Source organism: Thalassophryne amazonica, chromosome 17, assembly GCF_902500255.1.
Source record: "Thalassophryne amazonica chromosome 17, fThaAma1.1, whole genome shotgun sequence".
Lineage (NCBI taxonomy): Eukaryota > Metazoa > Chordata > Actinopteri > Batrachoidiformes > Batrachoididae > Thalassophryne > Thalassophryne amazonica.
In genome coordinates, this window is record NC_047119.1 from 39,577,675 (window position 1) to 39,600,056 (window position 22,382).

Here is a 22,382-nt window from a genome sequence, read left to right on the forward strand (position 1 = left end):
CCGGTCGTGCGTTGTTCGGACGCTTCGTTTTGTTTTCGGTCGCCGGTGAGTTTAAATCAAATTTAACTTGATCTCATGGAATATTTAAACCTTTCTGGTGTCCGTGTCTCTACTTTAGCCCCTGGCCGAGACAAAAACGTGACGCTACCGAATCCTCGCTTCTATCTCTGTTTTAGCGGATTTAGATCCATTTATTAAGTTACATTTTTATTAAATTTGAAACTAGCTGCCCAATTTTTCTTTTCTGTGCCACTACTGCACACTAGATTTGCCACAGAAACTGTTCCAATTCCACTCTGTTGTCTTCCAGCATCTGACTCCGACTTTTGCCATCCAGACTTTTTTTCTTGTCTGTTCAATGATGCTTTATTTACATTCATTTCAGTGCAGCCAGGAATCAGATCAGTTACTGGGTGCATCAAGGTCACGCTGACGTTCTGTGATGTCGTCTTGGTTTCTTACTGACCTCCAGATCTCACCATCTCAGGAACAGTACTGGTCCCAGTACCAATGCTTGGCATAGATGTTAACTTTCATTTGCCTGTCAAATAAGAAGTTCCCGACCCAGGCTATAATTCTACCCCCAATTCTGTATTTCTGCATTTTATGTAAAAGTGTTTTGTGGGTAGCTGTGTGAAAGGCTTTTTGATAGTCAGGCTTAGGGTTAGGGACAAATACACTACATCTACATCACGGCCATTGTCCAGAGCTTCTGTCCACTCCTCTAATGTTTCCAAAAGGTTGGCAAGGCATGATCTTCCTTTGAGATCCCATGTTGGTGTTCATTTGCCCTATTGAGATATGATAATCCCTTGCGTGCCCGAAAGTCACTGCATCCTAAACAACAAAGAGAAACCACATGACGACAATTGCAAATGAACATTATGCTACCAAAATGTATTTTTTATGCTTTTCATCACGTTAATAAGAGACTGCATGCATGAGACCCTGAAAACTTGCTAAAACAAATATTCAAAATATTCTGTGTCTGTTATGTTTAACCTGCGTGGAACTTCATAAATGCAAACAGAATTTCAGACTACTGTGGAACAGTGTTGTAAAGGACAATAAGCAGGGCATTAAAGAGCAAACTTCACTTTCCCCCAGAACGACATGAACAGGAAGCGATCGCAGCTCACGGCGATTCCCACTGAAAATAGCAGAGAAACAACCTGAGCTTCTCACATGTTTACATAAAACAAACACAATAATGTGTAAAAGCCCAGATAATATAGTCATGAGAGTTTTAGGCACAATATACAAAGAGTTTTATGTTGCGATGTTAATGACGTCTGTGTTCAGTGGTTAAATTGCAGCTTTAACAGACTGACTCAATGCAGTTCTCAGTGTAGCCCAACAGCTGGCCCTGAATTGGGCCAGATACTGGCCTCTCTCATCTAGCCGAAGAGTGGCCGAGACGCTGATGTCATCCCATGCATCAGCTTCACGGTGATGTGGCGCGAGCGCTGCTCTCCTATTGGTTGTTTAGGAGAGGGAAATCTCACTCCAAGATGGAGGCCAGTATCTGGCCCAATTCATAGCCGGGCCAGTTGTCGGGCTATTCTCTGTTAATGACATCTTGCAGAGTGACGATCTCTCTAAAGTTTTTTGAGATTTTGCAGGATTTGAAACCTCAATAGGGCAAATAGAGTATGTCCTTGCTCTCCAGGGCCCTTTTTAATCAAACTGCATAGAAAAGGTTCTGAATGCTGTGGTACGAACAAAAGTTACTGTGGAAGGACAAAAAAAAAAAAACAGGTGCATGCCGGTCATGTTAACATCAGTATCAGCTGTTGATAAACCCGCGTTCTAAAGCACATACTCAGGCACATTAATGGTCATTTCACTTTGAGTGACAGTGACTGAGCCCAGTGTCTTCACTTCTTAACTCAGTGTCCACGTGATACGGTTGGTTGTGGAGGCTGTGTCTGTCATTTTGGATTTTACAAAAACCTGGAATAATATGACTTGATGAGGTAAAAAAAAAAATCCTAACGGATCATCTAAGATGTCTTTTGCAATATTCACGCTAAGTGAAAGTCTTGTCGGATTTTTTTGTTTTCCCTGCCACCACCCTCCTCTTCGAAGGACAACTTTGTTTTTAGTGACATGATTAAGTTTCAATTAAGACAATCTAGCAATATTACAATCTCAAAATATTACATTCACAAAAAATATTCAGTGCAACCTCCACCAGAATTTTTTCACTGAGAAAATCCTTATATGAATGCTTGTCGGATTTAATGTTCTATGCTAATGGTATTAGCACTTTTAGCAGCTGTTGATAGCTTCATCCTTTAGGTGTACTTAATGCATGATTACTGAGAAAATATGCGGCTCGTAGCTTTTAATGTCCACAACAAAGTAAACTGTTAGGAGAACCATCACACAGTCACCCAAAATTTAATTTAATAAACACTCGAACAGAGGTTAGGTAGTTTGGACTCTAAGAGAGAGCCGTGTTCAGGTGTCTTTCACACACGGAGCCACTCACGCGCTGCCCCTTTATGCAGTAATGAGTTCATCATTCAGCTGCTGTGAGCATGGTGATGTCCAGACATGGGCTTCATATCGCCTGTTCTGGGTCTCTGTAGAAAACAAGTGGGTGACTTCACGCAGGCTGTGTCCAGTATATATACAGTCTATGGTGCACACACTTGAGGTTTTGAGATGACCTTTAACCTGACCTACTTGCTTGATGCGCATTCCTGGTGCATGCACGCTAACATCCATAAAGCCTCGGCCCCACCGAATAATGAAGGCTGAAGAAGGAGCCACGCATGGGTGTGGGGTGATTATTTGAAGAATGACCCGTTTTCATCTATCACGTATCCACTATGAAGGTGCCACTATGTGCCTCTCTGTACCCCGCATGTGCCGCGTAGCAGCCTCTAGTGAGCCACGACCGACCTGTCATTACAGCCTTGAATGGCTCGCATCAGCCACACTAAGCCACGTAGTGCCATGATAGCGCCATGATAACGCCATGTTGGCGCACGTTTAGGCATGAGTTTGGTCCAAACCTCCAGCCCTCCCACACCTGGTCCCTTTAAAGTGTGGGTTTTCAATTCACAGATTCACAGCAGCATTTAAAGATGTCCCTTCTTTTTTTTTTTTAAACGCAGTCCAAAAATAGACACTCCATCACAGTTCCGCAGTTGTGCGCTGTGCGCCAGGCTGCAGTCCACCTGTAATGCACCAGACCAGCCTGACCCGAACCACGGGTTCCTGGAGAGCCGCCTCTGTGCTCCTCGCTGGCTCCGCGGCTCTCTGGCTTTTTTTTTTTTTTTTTTTTTTTTTGCGGCTTTAAACACACAAAACTTTATGTTTGTCCATTTATTTCTGCAAAATCACTCTTTTGCGCGCGCTGCCGTTGTCCTTTCATGGACAGCTGCCTCTCTGCTCTTTCTGGCTTCCGTTCCATCCGTGGCTTGCTGGCTTTATTTTTTCCCTGGCTTTAAGCACAGTCATTTTTACAACATGATTCCACTTTTGACTTTGTGTTCGTCTGTTTATTTCTGCAAAAGCGCTCTTTTGCGCGCGGTGCCGTTCTGCATACAGAATGAGGTGGCCGTTTTATTATATACACCTGTGGATCATTTTTAATATATATATATGTATGTTTCTTTATTTCTTCCGCAGCTTACAAGTCACCATGATACAACTTTTAACTTTGTGTTATGTCTTCAAAATCGGTCTTTTGCGCGCTCTCCACCTATGTTGCCGCACAGCTCCTGCTCTTAGCTGCTCCACTGGAGTTATTATCTTCCATGGCTTTAAACACACATCCACTTTCACGCAGTCACCAAAATTTTAACTTTGTGTTCGTCCAGTATGTCTGAAATATCACTCTTTTGTGAGCTGGCATTCTGCCTAAATGCTCGTTTGAAGCGTGATGAGGAGTCACTGCGTCAGTGCGCACACACAGCGGAGCTCATGTGATACATTAATTCCAGAAGTGATTACAGGTATTGTCGGCATCCAAGGTTTGACAGAAAATTATTAATCCGCTACAAAATAATTATTTTATATAGAGTCCAGTGCACAGAGCAGGTGCAATTGTGTGCGCAAGAGGAGGAGCCCCTCCAAAAATAGTCTTTCAGGTCCTGCCTCAGTGCGCACACACAGTGAACCATTAACAAGATATTAAATCAACATACTTTTACATACAACAGACATCAACATACAGACATACTTTTACAGCAAGGAACTGTTTTATCAAGCTATAAAAAAAACATTAAAAATAATTACCTTAAGCTGTTCAAAATACAGCTCTGGAAACCCGCTTTGACCGTCTGTGAAGACCACATTCTACATTCAGATGCATTGAGAGCCACTCTGTTCTCAGAACTGTGGAATCTTTCAGGCATCTGCTAATCTGGTTATTTATTTGGCCTCCCCAACACAGCTGCACTTCAAGGTCGCTGTGATAAAAAACCTCCTCAGAAGATCAACACTTAAGCCTCGCTCCCTGGTCATCCCCCCCTCCCCTCAACTTCTCCAGCTCTGACGTTGACTGTGGACAGTGGACTGCTCAGGGCTGAGCCCCTCCCTCTCTAGGATTGTCAGACAAGGCCGTTGACGGCGCCAAATAGGCTGCCTCCGGAGTGTTCTGATAAACTGGACCTTCAAATCTCGGTTGTCGTCCTGCGTCCTTGTTTTGTCTGTGTGATTATTGTTTTTCTGTGCTGATGGGGATTTTTTTTCCTCATTGCTGCTGTGTAACGCAGCAGCTATGAGGGTTTTTTTTCTCCTTTTCCCTTGTGTTTTGCTTTTCAATATATGTTTATGTACCGGGCCGACCTATGTGTGTTGTGTGTTATGTGTGTGTCGTTTGTTATGGGTCGGTCTTGGTTTGCTCAGCCTTGCTGTTGACCAAGGCAGAGATGTACATCTGGAGCTGGTCCCCGGGCGCCTAATGGCGACTTCTGCTCCTACTGGGAATTAGGATGGGTTAAATGCAGTAGACACATTTCATTGTGCAGGGAACATGTTCTTCTGTGCGTATGACAATAAATTCTTTTGAATCCTTTTTTTTTTTTTTTGAATCCTTGTGTCAGTGTTGATGTCTGTTTCTTTTTCTTTTTCGCTGAGATGGCAGAATTTCTTCTGGAATCCGTTAATTCTTTGAAGTGTATTTTTAATTTTCATTGCAGCCACTCAGAGGCAACAACAGATGTTGAAATGTCTGACGAAGACGAGGCAGCACCACCTGTGAAGAAGAGTCGTGTTTTCTATGGAAGCCTGGAGGAAAAGGAGCGCGAGCGGCTGAGCGCACATGCAACAAGTGGCTCAAAGACAGGAAGTGATGCTGTCAAAGCTGGAATTGAGGCGGGAAACATCAACATCTCCTCTGGTTGGTAACAATGAGAGGGAAAAGTACAAAAAAAACAAAAAAAACAAACTCGTGATGTCATTTGAAGCAAACAAAAGTAAATCTGAAATAAAGTTTCAAAGTCAGAAAATAAAAACAGTTCAAGCAGTGACATGAATTCCACGACTGAGGTGACACCACTTTATTTTAAACACAAAAATATGAAACATTATTTCACAAAAAAAAAAACACAATTTCTACACTGTTTGAGAAAACTAATAAAGTTGTGTGACAATAAAATATTTGAAATGAGCAAAGTACACTTGAAAGCCATGTCCCATGATCCCTTGCAGGAGAGACTCTGGAGCTGGAGGAGCGGGTCAACGAGCGGCAGCAGGAGGCGTTAGCTGAGTTCGAGAGGCGGCGGCGAGCGCGGCAGATCACAGTCTCCACAGATGACGCTGAGGTGAAGGCCGGCCTCCGAGCTCTGGGAGAGCCAATCACACTGTTTGGGGAGGGTCCAGCTGACCGCAGAGAGAGGTGGGTAAACGTGTTTGTTTTAAAGATTTCCTTCCACCTTCTTCTGTGGAAGGGAAAAAATCAGCTTCTTTAACTACACTCAACAAAAATATAAACGCAACACTTTTGGTTTTGCTCCCATTTTGTATGAGATGAACTCAAAGATCTAAAACTTTTTCCACATACACAATATCACCATTTCCCTCAAATACTGTTCACAAACCAGTCTAAATCTGTGATAGTGAGCACTTCTCCTTTGCTGAGATAATCCATCCCCACCTCACAGGTGTGCCATACCAAGATGCTGATTAGACATCATGATTAGTGCACAGGTGTGCCTTAGACTGCCCACAATAAAAGGCCACTCTGAAAGGTGCAGTTTTGTTTTATTGGGGGGGATACCAGTCAGTATCTGGTGTGACCACCATTTGCCTCATGCAGTGCAACACATCTCCTTCGCACAGAGTTGATCAGGTTGTCAATTGTGGCCTGTGGGATGTTGGTCCACTCCTCTTCAATGGCTGTGCAAAGTTGCTGGATATTGGCAGGAACTGGTACACGCTGTTGTATATGCCGGTCCAGAGCATCCCAAACATGCTCAATGGGTGACATGTCTGGTGAGTATGCCGGCCATGCAAGAACTGGGACATTTTCAGCTTCCAAGAATTGTGTACAAATCCTTGCAACATGGGGCCGTGCATTATCCTGCTGCAACATGAGGTGATGTTCTTGGATGTATGGCACAACAATGGGCCTCAGGATCTCGTCACGGTATCTCTGTGCGTTCAAAATGCCATCAATAAAATGCACCTGTGTTCTTCGTCCATAACAGACGCCTGCCCATACCATAACCCCGCTGCCACCATGGGCCACTCGATCCACAACATTGACATCAGAAAACCGCTCACCCACACGACGCCACACATGCTGTCTGCCATCTGCCCTGAACAGTGTGAACCGGGATTCATCCGTGGAGAGAACACCTCTCCAACGTGCCAAACGCCAGCGAATGTGAGCATTTGCCCACTCAAGTCGGTTACGACGACGAACTGGTGTCAGGTCGAGACCCCGATGAGGACGACGAGCATGCAGATGAGCTTCCCTGAGACAGTTTCTGACATTTTGTGCAGAAATTCTTTGGTTATGCAAACCGATTGTTTCAGCAGCTGTCCGAGTGGCTGGTCTCAGATGATCTTGGAGGTGAAAATGCTGGCTGTGGAGGTCCTGGGCTGGTGTGGTTACATGTGGTCTGCGGTTGTGAGGCTGGTTGGATGTACTGCCAAATTCTCTGAAACGCCTTTGGAGACGGCTTATGGTAGAGAAATGAACATTCAATACACGAGCAACAGCTCTGGTTGACATTCCTGCTGTCAGCATGCCAATTGCACGCTCCCTCAAATCTTGCGACATCTGTGGCATTGTGCTGTGTGATAAAACTGCACCTTTCAGAGTGACCTTTTATTGTGGGCAGTCTAAGGCACACCTGTGCACTAATCATGGTGTCTGATCAGCATCTTGATATGGCACACCTGTGAGGTGGGATGGATTATCTCAGCAAAGGAGAAGTGCTCACTGTCACAGATTTAGACTGGTTTGTGAACAATATTTGAGGGAAATGGTGATATTGTGTATGTGGAAAAAGTTTTAGATCTTTGAGTTCATCTCATACAAAATGGGAGCAAAACCAAAAGTGTTGCGTTTATATTTTTGTTGAGTGTAGTTTCAAACCTGTTTGAATCCAGCGCTGGTTTAGAAATGGATGAGTTTGGCTTTGTACTTTTTGTTCTGTGGTGTGAATCAGTCTCTCTTTGTGGCACTGATTGTTTGTTTGTCTGCTTCCATCAGGTTGCGCAGTATTCTGTCTGTTATTGGGCCAGACGCTCTGAAGAAATCCAGAAAGGATGAGGAGAGTGCCAAAAGGTCGCAGGAAGAGGTGAAGGCAGAACACTGATTAAATGAATTTTTTTACGAACGTTCATGTGATTCTAACTGAGCCCAACAGGTGGTGCTGTGTCATAGAACCGGGGAGAAGCTCCGGCTTGATGGACCAGCGGGCCTGACAGGAATTACATAAACTGTTCATATTTTAAAAAGTGAAACTTCAGTGAAAGTTATAAAAATGAAGATAATTTGTCTAATGTGAATTTATTTATGCTGACCAATCAGTGCCAACAGACATGGTACCACGAAGGCTCCGCCTCCCTGAAGGAAGCACGCCTCTGGTTAGCTCGATACTCTCTGCCTCGGTGAGTGCTGGCAACAAACCAACCAATCAGGGACATAGGAAGTGTGTGTGTGTGTGTGTGTGTGTGTCTTCATTTTAAAGCACTTTGTGGATCTGCACTGAATGAAAACATATAAATTTCTTTTGTAGGATTTCAGTCTCTGTTGAGGAACATTTGGCTAAAAACTGATCTAATTTCTCAGTTAATTGATGAACATAAGACTTGAAAACTTTCTCATCTTCTGCTGCGTCTGTAAAAATGCACACCGAGCTCTAGGAAAATGTTAGAAGTGGCGTTCCTGCACGGATGTAATCACGTGAGCACGTCCGGTCACTTTCTGTGATTGGTTCCTCAGAGGCATGTGGCGCCTGGAGGCAGCGCGAGCACAGAGGGAAGTTTCCGAGGCAACCAGGACGCTCCGACAGCAAGAGCTGCACAAGAGCCTGAGGGTTGGCATCATTTTGATTGATAACTTTATTCAGATATCCTCAGCGATCAGTCAGCTATTAGAAAGTAATCAGTCTATTGACCAGCTGATAGGTCATGGAATCACTCAACAGCAGTCAGTTCTCTGTTTGTTTGTTTTTCTTCAGAATCTGAACAATTTCTGCAGTCAGATTGGTGATGACCGGCCAATCAGTTTCTGCCACTTCAGCCCCGACTCCAAAATATTAGCCACTGCTTCATGGTAACGTGCCCCGCCCTTTTTAACTTCATCAACAGCAAGTGATAATTTTCCATTGAGAAAAACAGCTACTATGTGCAATGGAATCGTTAGCATGACGTGTTAATGGCGTGTGCAGGAGCGGTTTGTGCAAGCTATGGTCCATCCCAGAATGCAGCCTGATTCGCACACTGCGAGGTGAGGTTACAGTTTTCATCATTTTCATTTCATCAGTCCTTCCTCTTAGTTTTAGTTTGACGCAGTATTTGATGACCGTTACTGTTTATGGCATTAATTGTGATATTCTGATATTTTGGAAGGTGTTAATGAAAAAATGTTATTTTTTGTGCTCAGTGTTGCACAAACATTACAGGCACGAGAAATTTTGTTAGTATTTTTTTCCTTAATCTGTGCACTTGTCTAAATAAAATCAACTGTATGATACCACATTAAATTATCTAATACAATAACAATTTTGCCCGCTTAATGTGTTTCTGAATATTGTTTTCCTGCTCTCTGATTGGTTGAAGGCCACAGCACCAACGTGGGTGCGGTGGTTTTCCGCCCACAGGCTGGAGTCGCTTTGGACCAATCAGATGTCAATCTAGCCTCATGTGCTGCCGATGGGTCAGTGAAGCTTTGGAACCTGGAGAGGTAGGACACAAAGAGACATGGTAACAGGAAGAGTAAATAAGAGAAAACACATGGGGGGGGTCGATGGGGTCGATGGGGAGGAGACAAAATGGAGGTGGGGCATGAAAATTCTCTCTGGAGGATCCTTGGGTAGTGCTGGAATCAACGATTGCACAGGGAGAATGATGTGGAGTCCAACTTCCATCGTGAGGTGGCACTCGTTATCCGAGTACAGGACTTTTCTGCCAGTGAGCATATTATAGTGTTAAATCAATGTTAATCCTCTGGAGTCCAGGGTATAATTGCTCATTTTGACTACTTTTGGTTTTACCGTCATAATTTACCTTTTAAAAAACCTGTTTACTTTGCTTTGTTTGGTGTCTTTTTTTTCAGTGCAACCTCATCTGTGTGACTTTTCAGTTTTTCTTTCATTCTGACATACTGTATTAACACAATGAACCTAAATTCACACAAAAACATAAAATCCAAATAGAAAAAAGTTTTTTTGTTTTGTTTTTTTACTATGAAAACCACAATCATGTTTAACAAACTATTTTTACCCAAGGCCATCAAATTTGGCCATCGGGTATTGCAAAGACTTTGCGTCCGTCCGTCTGTCTTTCTGTGCTCGGCATAAATGCAGTTCCAATTACTGCCAGTCTTCAGATATTCTTGGGACAAGTTCCAAAATGGCTAACGTTGACCTATTTTAAGAGGTTTAAAAGTCACATTGTTTCATTCTGGGTTTTTTGTTTGTTTGTTTGTTTGTTTTTGAGTGGCGGGAGTGGCAGCCAATCAGAGTAGAGGGGCACCATGACGTCAGTGGCGGGTCTCTGTAAAACCGCTTGATTTATGTGTTCCTGTAACATGTTTCTCATATATTCTATAAAGGCTAGTGAGAAATAAAAAGACTTCTAAAACTGAAAACACTGTTACAGGGGTGGTGGCCAAGTGGTTAATGCGCTTGGTTTCAGTTCAGAAGGCTCCGGGTTCAAATCCCACCCCTGTAAAACCTGTGCCAATTCAACATGCAGATCCACCTTGGATTTGCCATGGCGACCCAAACAAGGCAAACAAGCCAACTTCCACTCTTGTCAAAAGCGCCAACTTCCACTCTTGTCAAAAGCTCATAAATGTAAATATTATATATATATATATATATATACATACACACACAGACACGGTGGCTTTTTCTTTTTTCTGAGCAGCACCCACATGTGGGGTTGTTGATCAATCCATGTGGGGTTGGTGGTTTTGATTGATTTACGTCATGCGTTTTTCCACAAATGATAAAGGGGAAGTTCTTTTTTCCACTCCTGCCAGAGAAGACAAAAGAGGAAGACATTTGCGCGTGTGCTACAGAAACAGCCTCCACAACCAAATACGTGGGTTGATGATCATTAATGATTGGTTTAGGTTGTCCATTTTCTAAATGGTAAATGGACCGCATTTATATAGCGCTTTTCCATCTGCATCAGATGCTCAAAGTGCTTTGCAAATAATGCCTCACATTCACTCCGATGTGAGGGTACTGCCATATAAGGTACTCACTACAAACCAGGAGCAAGTAGGGGAATAAGGACCTTGCCCTTAGTGATTTTCCAGTCAGGCTGGAATTCAAACCGAGGATCCTCTCTTCTCAAGCCCAACGCTTTAACCACTAGACCATCACCAGAGGTTGGTCTTACTGATTCTCTGCTATGTTCCTTGTCTGAACTCCTGCCTTGTGGGAATCGAAGAGACACATCAGGACCAGCTGCGTTGGGGGTGGGGGGGATTAACCTTGTTATGTTGCGTGAACTCTGGACAGCATGTTTTTATTGCTGTTACTGTGACTGCAGCAGATGGTCTCCCTGCTGAGTCCAGTCTACTTCAGGTTTCTTTCCATAATAAAAAAACCCAGAGGCAGTTGTTATCAAGGTGCTTGCTTATGGGCTGGGTAAGGTTTGAACCTTACTGATGTATAGGATCTTGAGGTGATTTTGTTGTGATTTGGTGCTGTATTTTCATTCATCCATTCATTTTCTATACCCGCTTACTCCAATCAAGGGTCACAGGGGGAAGGAGCCTATACCAGTAGTCCTAGGGCGAGAAATGGGATTCACCCTGGACAGGATGCCAGCCTATCACAGAGCCACCAGAGCTGAATAAATAAATCAATTGAATGAATTTGAATTGAAATTTGTGCGCTTGTTGAATTTGAGCTCCTCCCCCTGCCTCTTCTTCTCTTTGTTAACACTCAGCATCTAAATGTATTTGTCTGTCTGTGTTGTCAACATAGTGATGAGCCGATGGCGGACATTGAGGGTCACAGTGAGCGAGTGTCTCGGGTGGCGTGGCATCCTTCTGGAAGGTTCCTGGGGACCACATGGTAAAAATGTTTACTCTGTGTTTCTGATTGGTCCTTGTTATCTTAGGGACCTCATAGTACCATATCACCCCAATAGAGCGCGTCGCTCTCAGACTGCAGGCTTACTTGTAGTTCCTAGGGTTTTTAAGAGTAGAATGGGAGGCAGAGCCTTCAGCTTTCAGGCTCCTCTCCTCTGGAACCAGCTCCCAATTCGGATCAGGGAGACAGACACCCTCTCTACTTTTAAGATTAGGTTTAAAACTTTCCTTTTTGCTAAAGCTTATAGTTAGGGCTGGATCAGGTGACCCTGAACCATCCCTTAGTTATGCTGCTATAGACCTAGACTTCTGGGGGGTTCCCATGATTCACTGAGTGTTTCTTTCTCTTTTTGCTCTGTATGCACCACTCTGCATTTAATCATTAGTGATTGATCTCTGCTCTCTTCCACAGCATGTCTTTTTCCTGATTCTCTCCCCTCAGCCCCAACCAGTCCAAGCAGAAGACTGCCCCTCCCTGAGCTGGAGGTTTCTTCCTGTTAAAAGGGAGTTTTTCCTTCCCACTGTCGCCAAGTGCTTGCTCACAGGGGGTCGTTTTGACTGTTGGGGTTTTTCTGTAATTATTGTATGGCTTTTGCCTTACAATATAAAGCACCTTGGGGCAACTGTTTGTTGTGATTTGGTGCTATATAAATAAAATTGATTTGATTTGATTTGTAAGTGTGGTTCACAGCTCACATAATCAAGAATATTTACTATTTTTACTCGAAGCCATGATAAGATATGACCATCGGGTATTGCAAAGACTTTCCATTCGTCTGTCTGTCTGTCTGTGCTCAGCATAGCTCCAGTCCTATTACTGCCAGACTCTTCAAATTCACAGGGAACATTCTTGGGACACAGACCTTGGAGAGGTTCAAAGATGGCTAACCTTGACCTATTCTAAGGGGTCAAAAGGTCACATTCTTTCTACATACTCGTTCATTGATTACATACAGCTGAGGGTATTTTAGTATTGCGTTATATTTAATTTTACAGCAGTGATTTGCTGCTTCCTTTTATTTTCACATCAGTTAAGGAGGTGATAGCAAACAGCACCAATACCAACAAATAACTGTGTTTGTAACAACAAAGATGCCAATGACGACTGTGAAAAGAGAAAGTGTAAACAAACAACAAATCATACTTCCTGCAGGAGGCAGTCAAGATAACTGCAGTAATCACAGAAATACTTGACATGTTGTGACTTACGCGAGTGTGTGGAACCACATGAGAAAACTATGGCTGTATGTGCAGTGTGTGAAAGTTGCATCAGTGCCACACAGCCCCTGAATTGAGACACAGCCACATGACCATGCAGCGAGAGCAAGTACCACAGAGCAGCCTGCAAAGGTAGCACGCAAAGACAAGAACATTACTCTGAACAGTCACCCAGTGAACGGTGTACCAAACCTGCTGCAGGAAACAAAGGATACAAATCCCCAATGCCAGGTATCACCCACCAGATCAAGACCCATAATGCCCCCCATGTTCAAGGTTGCCACAATGTGCCAGGAGGGTCTACCATAGCATTCACTATCCCCAACCACTTGACAGGTGACACATACGGCCTGGCTGGTGTCCTGGACAGCCGTGCATGGCGTCGTGGACAACACGCCATGCCTCCGAAGTCCCCCTACATCTCAGAGGACCACAGGGCAACAGCTGATTGGATCTTGTTGGCATTTGTGGATGATACGATGTCTGTGGAATGTTTGCAGTCACAGTGTGGAACACACACACTCATCTTCAACCACTTAGTCCAATTAAGGGTCACGAGGAGCTGGAGCCTATCCCAAAAGACATAGAGCGTGAGGCGAGGTACAGACTGGATAGGACGCCAGTCTGTCCAGTGTGGAACAGCAAAAAAAAAATCAAGAAAATAGCACAGAACTTGACAAAAGACTCTTCTCATCCCTGCTATCATCTGTTTGCATGTCTGCCCTCTGGGAGGCCCTAAAACAAGGGCACTTTCTGCCTCACAGCAGGTGCACAGTGTAGTTCAAAGATGTGAAGCTGTAATTTGAGACATTTTACTCGTTTTTAAGTGAACTCTTATTTATTCTGAATTTTTTTCAAGTGCATTTATGTACTTTTCAGTCAGTAGTTTTATGACTTCAGTTTTATTCTTGGTCTATTACCTTTTTGACTTGTTTTTTCTTGATTGTTTTGCCTTGACAGTAGGGAACCATAGTCTTGTTTGAGGGTGGGCACTAAAGGGGTAAAATGAAAGAGCATAATTTTACAACCGGGGACAGACAACCAGGGACAGCCCTCGTCTGTCCCCATCAGAAATATGGCACTTTCTCTGGGTTTTGGGCAAATTACACGGCTAACAAAGTGAAAATGCAAAGAAAAAGTGACAATGCAGTGGAAGGGGGACATATGTTGCAGTTTATTTATGACCCGGAGCTCAAACATGTCGAGGCGGTTGTGCAGGCGAGAGAACACAGCTACTCTGTCAAGGTGTGTAGGCTAACACCTACTGCCACGACCTCTCCTATTTGCCTTGTCTTCCCTTCTCCACTGGGAACCAAAAAAAAAAAAAAAAGAACCTGCACTTTTCGCAGCTGGTTTGGTGATTGCAGCTGAAAACAAAGCAGTACACCATTTTTAGAAGCGATGCTGTGTTTGTGCAGGCTGTCCCCGGAAGTTGACAGATCCCGCGATATCACGCAGGAGTTCAAGCGAGACTGCTGTTCCCTATAAAGTCTGATTCTGATTTACCCAATCACAGTGCGAATCAGCTGGAGTGTTTTTGCATGGCGCCCCCTGCAGTCTGTGTGTCTCTGTGTTTTAGCTATGATCATTCATGGCGTCTGTGGGACCTCGAGGCTCAGGAGGAGATTCTGCACCAGGAAGGACACAGCAAAGGAGTTCATGACCTCCACTTCCACCCTGATGGCTCACTGGCTGCTACAGGGTAATACACACAGTACATATGCAGTACACACAGTGCCCATGCTGTACACTCTTTGTAAATGCATGTTTTAATGTTGATGTTTAGTAATTAAAATGAGGTAGTACAGGGTTTACCAATCCTGGTCCTCGGGGACCAAAGTACTCCACATTTTCCATTTGTCCCTAGTGTGTTCAAACAAGGTGTATTTAGCCAATCAGCAGCTGGCTGAATAATGGAACACACCTGGTTTGGTTCTTTATGTGCACTTAGAACAGGGAGACATGGAAAATCTGCAGTACTTTAGGTTCCCATGCAGGACTAGGTTTGGGAAACACTGATGTACTATATTTGTTGTCTGAAGCAGTAGTACTGTTATTAATCCCACTGTTAATTGTACACAGTACCACAGTAGTATTTCTTTTCATATTTAAGCTGTCCTTTTATATCTTTTACAATACCATGTTGTGTGCTTGTAGTTTGCACACACAAGTACTACACAGACTACACATATACGTACTACTTCTTCAAACTATTATTACCACGATAATACCATGAAAAAATGTGGTAAAATCTCAGTGTTTCAATTCTGTTTGTTTGTGTTTATTATACTGTAACATCTTAAATCTTGTTTGCCTGTGGCCCCGCCTGCTCTGGCTGTTGTCCAATCAGAGGGCTGGATGCCTTTGGCAGGGTGTGGGACCTTCGTACTGGGCGTTGTGTCGTTTTCTTGGAGGGACATCTGAAGGAGATCTACAGCCTGCATTTCTCCCCCAATGGGTCAGCCAATCACAGAGCCAGATTTACTCTTTTGTTTTAAAGGAATTTTTATTTTGTGTCCAGACACTTTAACATGACAGCAGTAACAGGTCACAAGTTTTGCATGAACCACGTGTGCTTTGTAACATTCTGCATGTCTGTGAGGTTTTGCTGATCAGACAAACATTGTTTCATTAGAGAAGAAAGAACCATGTTTCCCCTCTAATGGTGCAGGCCTGGCAGACTGACAGGCCAACAAGAACTCCTGCCAAGCCAGAAATATTTCTTTAATAAATCAAAAAAAAAAAAAAAAAAAAAAATCAAGATCAAGATATCTTTATTATCCCCTAAGGGCAATTTCTTTCACATTCAGCAATACAAATGATAATCACAAGAACAAATAACACCAAATATCTATTAATTTGGACATTAATAATTATTTCTGTGCATCTGCAGTACATAAATCAGCACTGCAACACTGATTTGAAAATAAAAATAGTTTAAATTCAAACAAGATAATTATTGGAGTCATATTCTGCAAAACCAGTATTTGTCTGCCTTTTGCATTTTTACATATTGAGAGTTTTCACAGATTATTTATTTATTTAGTTGTCCTGCTACAAACATCCTTTAAACCTGAAACAGCTTGTTTGAGATCTTGTGACACATGTAACAGAAATAACACACACACACACATTTATTATTGTGCATTTGATTGCTGGATTTGTTTTTTCTTTGTGTCAGATAGTCTTCTCAAGTGCTTTTATTTTGAATGTGTATTCTTCAGGTATCACCTGGCAACAGGAAGTGGTGATAACACATGTAAGGTGTGGGAGCTGAGGAACAGGAAGTGTCTGTACACAGTCCCCGCCCACCAAAACCTGCTGTCTGCTGTCCGCTTCCAACGTAACACTGATTTTATTTTATTTTATTTTTTATTTTGTATTGCCGCCTTCTGGCTCTCCTAGGGAGATATATGCATACACACACACACACACACACACACATACGAGGGTAGGCTGAAACGTTCTAAGGCTCCCCATGAAGGAGTAATGCATTAACTGCATTATAGTGAGCCTTAGAACTTTTCAGCCTACCCTTGTGTGTGTGTGTGTATGTATATATATATATATATATATATATATATATATATATATATATATATATATATATATATATATATATACACACACACACACACACATTTTTTTTTTCCATTCACACGTGTAGACCTAGACACAGATCTGTGTATAGACATATACATAGATCTACACATAGTTCCATATACCAGCTATTGATGAATGATGCAGTGCCATCTGAGGGATCAGAAGTCATGGGTCTTCAGTTTAGGTTTGCACCCTTGAAGCAGTGAAATTCCTCCAGATTCCTTGAATTGTTTAATGATATTTTGCACTGTTTGCATATTTCTTCTTCTAAACCCTCCCCATCTTTGAGGAATGTCATTTTTAAACATTTCAATAGCTTTCTCACACATTTGACAGACTGACTCAGCCTTTCATGGATCCTGCTTTTCTGCCAAATCATGATTATAATCACCTGTTTGAAATGGTGTGATTATTTAATTTTTTAACCTCATTACTAGCCCTGCTTGGTCTGTCACAATTTCTTTTGTTTTAAATGTGTTGCAGTCCTGAAGTGCAAGAATGAATGAATATGAACAAATGAAGTTGACAGAAAAAACACATGAAATTTGAATTGTATACTCGTATTTAACATAATTGATTCTGGTCATGTTAAATTCTAAGCTCATGAACTAGAAGCATAGATTTATTTCTCAACAGCTTCATGGGTTGACTTTGGATGTTACCATCTTGGCAGTGTGTGACTCTGCCTACCTGACATCTGGCTCCACCTATCTCATGGCCATCCAATCCTCCTTGTAACTCGGGTTACGTTTGCCTTGATGACAAGAAACAAATATAAATTTGAACTTGATGATTTTCCTTCAGTTAAAACAACCGTATCACACACAGCTAGAAGTCATTTACACACATTCAGTGGTGCAATTTAGAACTAGAAATTGGGGGAGACAAAGTGCGAGGCCCGCAGGGCCGAAGCCCATAGGCCGGGGGTCTGGGGGCGGCTTTAGGCCCCCAGAAGCCAACGGTTTCTAGATAAGCTCAGATGCATTCCGAGCATCCAGAACAGTAATTTTAATGTTTTGAGAAGACCATAAAGTGGACACCATTTGACTTATACAATTTGAAACTATGGCTATAAGTACTTTATTCTGAGAATAGCCAGCATTGATTTTATTAACATCCTGGTGTAAATAAGGTATCACCACATGTGTAGAAGTCAAAAAGAATGACAGGTTGAGTTCTCATTAAAAAAAACAACTGCAATGTGGTAAAATGTATTCATAAATATGAAAGAACAGGCTCTTAATAATTATTAACTATCGCATACTGTATTTTTTTCTCAAGATTTGTTTTTGCATAAGTTTGAAAAAACAACAGATCATAAGTTTAGGATAAATTACTTATCATGAATTTAATTTTCGAAGTGGCACTAATGACAACACTCATACTGAACATAATTTCGCTTGCATAGACTGATTTTGAAGATCAAGCAATAATTGCAGATGGTCTTTCTGAGGTCCCAGATAGCTTTTCTGATTTCCTTTTCTAACTTTCAGAATTTAGTAAATTAGCATATGGACCATTGATACTTATGTGTAGACACTAGTCCCTAGAGGCAACTATTTTTGGTTTCAAATCTGGGCAAATGCAGTCCCAGAAAATTCCAAATGTGACAAACAAGAAACAGGTGTTGTAAACAAGTCAATGCTGCTAAAAATACAAACTTGCAGAAACAAAGATACTATTCTGACATGGGTTTGCACATAAGACTGGCATAGCATGTTTCAAGTACACACATATATGTCAGAAAGTGGGGGGGACATACCATATTTTGTCCCCCCGGTTGAAAAGGTGGGGTGGGACATGTCCCTCCTATCCCCCACCAAATTGCGCCCATGCACACATTTGCCACATATGAAGATAAATGAAGTAGCTAGTGATAAACAGTGAAACAAACGGGCATTCTAGTTCTTCTGTCTCTGTGGTGCACACTCGCCGGTCACTTAAAGCAAGCATGCCCGTAATTATTTGTACCTTTATGGCTTCAAAGAGTTTGAACAGGTGAGTTAGAAAGCAAAAATCCAGCTATAAAGACCAAAAGCATTTTTTGTTCCAGGCTGTGAACTTGACCTTTTGTGGGCGTCTACACGGGGTGACACCTTTTTGGAACCTCAAGTAGCCATTTGAGGAGCTGCAGCTTTTTAGCTTCAGTTTTCAGCACCTTTGGTTTCTTATTGACAAGAACAAATCAGAACTGTGTGGTTCCAGAATCAAATGTCACTGAAGTCCAGTTTGTCACTGAAGTCCTTTATGAGCTTTTGGGTCAAACCAGAAAAACAGACAGTTTTTTTGTTTTGTTTGTTTGTGTGGCCCCTTGGCAACAGTTTAAAGCAGCTGTCATTATTCAGAAACACGACACAGTCTTTTGCGATAGTTACGTGCACGCTGTGTCTTTAATATTCTGTTTGTTTGTTTTTCTGGCCTCACATTATTTGTTGATTGTAGCCACCGATGGTCATTTCCTGTTGACGGGAGCGTACGATAACACAGCGAAGGTTTGGAGTCACCCAGGCTGGACACCACTCAAGACGCTGGCTGGACATGAGGGGAAGGTAGAGACATTCCGTGTTGATTGATTATTTACAAATTGATCAGCTTGATTATTTACAAACTGGGCGTATTGATTGACTATTTACAAAGTGATGGGGTTGGTTATTTACTACAGAAGCATATTGCATCCACTTGATAAATTAATTTTTTTTGTTTTGGTTTTCTGAGTAATTTATTTTTTGGTTTCTTTTTTGGAATAATTATTTGTTTTTCTGAGTAATTTATTTTTGTCTGTTTTTCATAATAATTATTTCTGTTTTTCTGAGTAATTTATTTTTTGTCTGTTTTTTTGGAATAATTATTTCTGTTTTTCAGAGTAATTTATTTTTATGGTTGCTTTTTCAGAGTAATTTTTCGTGATTTTCTGAATATTTTTCTTCTGTTTTTTGGACCAATTTTTTCTGAGTTTAGAGAGCATTTGAAGACGTATTCATTCATTGAGAGCTCGATTTGGTAACAAACATGACATTGTTCGGTTTAATCAAGTTTTACTTTTATCTGGGTTTAAGACACTGGGAGATTGTCCTGTCTTTAAGTCATATAGATGGCATTATCATTGGTTTGTGGACTCTACGCAGGCACCTGAGGACTATTTCAGAAAAAAAAAATTACTCCGGAAAATAGTGGGGGGATTACCACGAAAAACAGAACAACAAAAAAATAACTCTGAAAAACAGGAAAATAATTACTCAAAAAAAAAAAAAAAAAAAAAAAAAAAAGGAAAAAAATAGTCAAAAAACCTAAAAATAAATTACTCAGAAAACAGAAATAATTATTCTGAAAAACAGACAAAAAATAAATTACTCAGAAAACACAAATAATTACTCTGAAAAACAAACCAAAAAAAATTTATCAAGTGAATGCAATACGCTTCCGTAATTTACAAACTGGTTGTGTTGATTATTTACAGATTGATTGGGGAGATTGTTTACCAGCTGGACATGTTGGTTGATCGTTTACAAACTGATCGTGATGATTGATTATTGATGATGATCGTTAACGTTAGCATTTTGTTTGAAGGTGATGGGCGTGGATGTGTCACCTGACGGGAAATTGATTGCCACAAGTTCTTACGACAGAACCTTCAAACTGTGGCTATCTGACTGAAGTCACAACAGAAGAATTGAGCTGCGCTACTGTTCTGTGTGTACTTTGAGGTCCATAAGTATTTGGATGGGGACGGCGCTGTCAATCACAGTGTAACGAGTGAGCTCATAAAAACTGTCTGCTTTAGTTTGGGACCAGTCACATCAGAACCCCACTGAATAAACTTAAAGAAAAAAGTTGCAAATATTTATGGATCTAACTGTGTGAGTCTCTGTTTTATACTTCAATAAAGGATCACTTGTGTTTTTACTGATAGGTTATTGGTTCCATGTTTTATGTCCTGATTTAAAGAATCAGATTTATAAAAGTTTTTGTGGACTGACTTTACATAGGATAAATTAAACCAGCTGATTTGTTTAACCCGCTGATGTATGTGAGGATCCCTGAATAAACAGCCAAAATAAAATTGAAAGATACAGAGTCCTTGTGGCCATTAGATGGCACCGTTAGTTGTTTTTTGTTTTTTTTTATTTCTGTTTCTGAACCAGCCATAACTGTTAAATGGACTTCCTTCCTGTGATAATTACCAGATATGTTACAGAGCCTCAGACTGTAAAACATTTAATCTGTGAGTTGAGTCAGGATTTTATCGTAAGTTGCCCACTTGGTGTCAGTCTGCAGGTGACCGAAATGTTTACTGTTTTTAAGGTTTCCCAAAAACAGTAAGAACTCGTTTATTATATTGAACTCATTCTTGTTCGCATTTAGAATGTTTAAACTTTTTATAATGTGTTTGTAATTAATGTGTTCATATTAATACTGAGGCAGCATGCTGTTTTAGCGGTTAACACCGTTGAAGGTTCCAGGTTCTCTTCCCACTTGGTCCATTCTGTGTGGACTTTGCATGTTCTGCCTTTGTTGGCATGGGTTCCCTCTTTAAACTGACCATTGTGAATGTGTTTATCCATACGGGTCTGCTCTGTGAATAGACTGGCGGCCTGTCCGGGGTCAACCCCACCTCTCACCCAGTGACCTAACCCTATCCCCACCTCAATTCAATTGATTTTGCATAGAGCACCAAATCACAGCAATGCTGCCTCAAGGTGTTTCACAAAGGTATCTAACCTTACCAACCTCCCTGAGCAGGCACACAGGAGACAGTGGCTAGGAAAAACTCACTCTGGTGTTTTTGAGGGAGAAACCTCAAGCAGACCAGACTCAGAGGGGTGACCCACTGCTTAGTCCAAACACAGTTACAAGGTTTTTAGGAGCAATAAGAAAAAAGTTACTAAAGTACAAATGAGCCATCTTGGTGCAGAATCTGTAGTTTCAGCTCCTGAATACTTCTGATTGCAGATGTCAAATGTCTGTGTAAGATTAGTCTGATCCTCTGAAAGCAGCACCGACACCTCGGACAGAGAGTTAAAAGAGCAGGGTCTGTCAGCTGGAGATAACAGCACCTTAGTCTGCTCCAGTAGTAAATCAACGGAAGCAGAGAGATTACTAAAATGGTCACCAGCAGCTAGCCCTGTGCTTCAATAACAGACCCAGAATTTAGATATAGTGAGGCTGAGTCCTGTTCCGTTGCTAATAATATGAATTCATTTGCCTTGGTTTATTTTATTTTTTCTGAGGACCACAATGCAAATAAGTTTGTTTTATTGATAAAAAATATTTTTTTGCATATGTTTATTTATTTCTAAATAAATCAAGATGTGTCATATAAATGTAGTAGCATGGGGTAATGGAACCACTGCAACCGGTAAAGTAGGAGCATAACATCATACCTGTTTCTGGTGGGTGTTGGACTCCACCAGGGCTGTCCCTTGTCACCAATCCTGATCATGATCTTTATGGACAGGATTTCCAGTCTGGTGACCTCACAGTTGCATCTCTGCTTTTTGCAGATGTGGTTCTGTATGCTTCATCAGACAGTTACCACCAATGCACCCTGAGCAGGTTTGAGGCAGAGTGAAGCAACTGCAATGAGAATCAGTACCTCCAATTCTGAGACCCTGGTCCTCTGTTGGAAAAGGATGGATTGTCCCCTCTGGGTCAGGGGAGATTGCCCCAAGTGAAGGAGTTTCAGTTTCTCAGGGTCATGTTGTTTATGACTCGGGGTAATAATGGAAAATATGTAATTGTTGGCTCAACAGATGGATTGGCACTGTGTCTGAGGTCCTGTGGACACTACACCAGACTGTTATTTTTACCCGTTTCTTTC

General features: G+C 41.8%; 1 protein-coding gene across 1 annotated transcript; it reads left to right on the forward strand.

Moving 5' to 3' along the window:
- The first annotated feature begins 3 nt into the window (after positions 1–3).
- Positions 4–20,473, forward strand: prpf4 (PRP4 pre-mRNA processing factor 4 homolog (yeast)). Its single transcript, XM_034191459.1, has 15 exons — positions 4–45; positions 5,157–5,356; positions 5,668–5,854; positions 7,679–7,766; positions 8,000–8,079; positions 8,414–8,507; positions 8,652–8,746; positions 8,862–8,920; positions 9,253–9,376; positions 11,637–11,726; positions 14,541–14,663; positions 15,312–15,419; positions 16,186–16,304; positions 19,007–19,113; positions 20,132–20,473. Exons 2-15 carry the CDS (start codon positions 5,185–5,187, stop codon positions 20,216–20,218), a joined length of 1,533 nt encoding a protein of 510 aa, XP_034047350.1. The 5' UTR covers positions 4–45; positions 5,157–5,184; the 3' UTR covers positions 20,219–20,473.
- Positions 20,474–22,382: the final 1,909 nt, after the last annotated feature.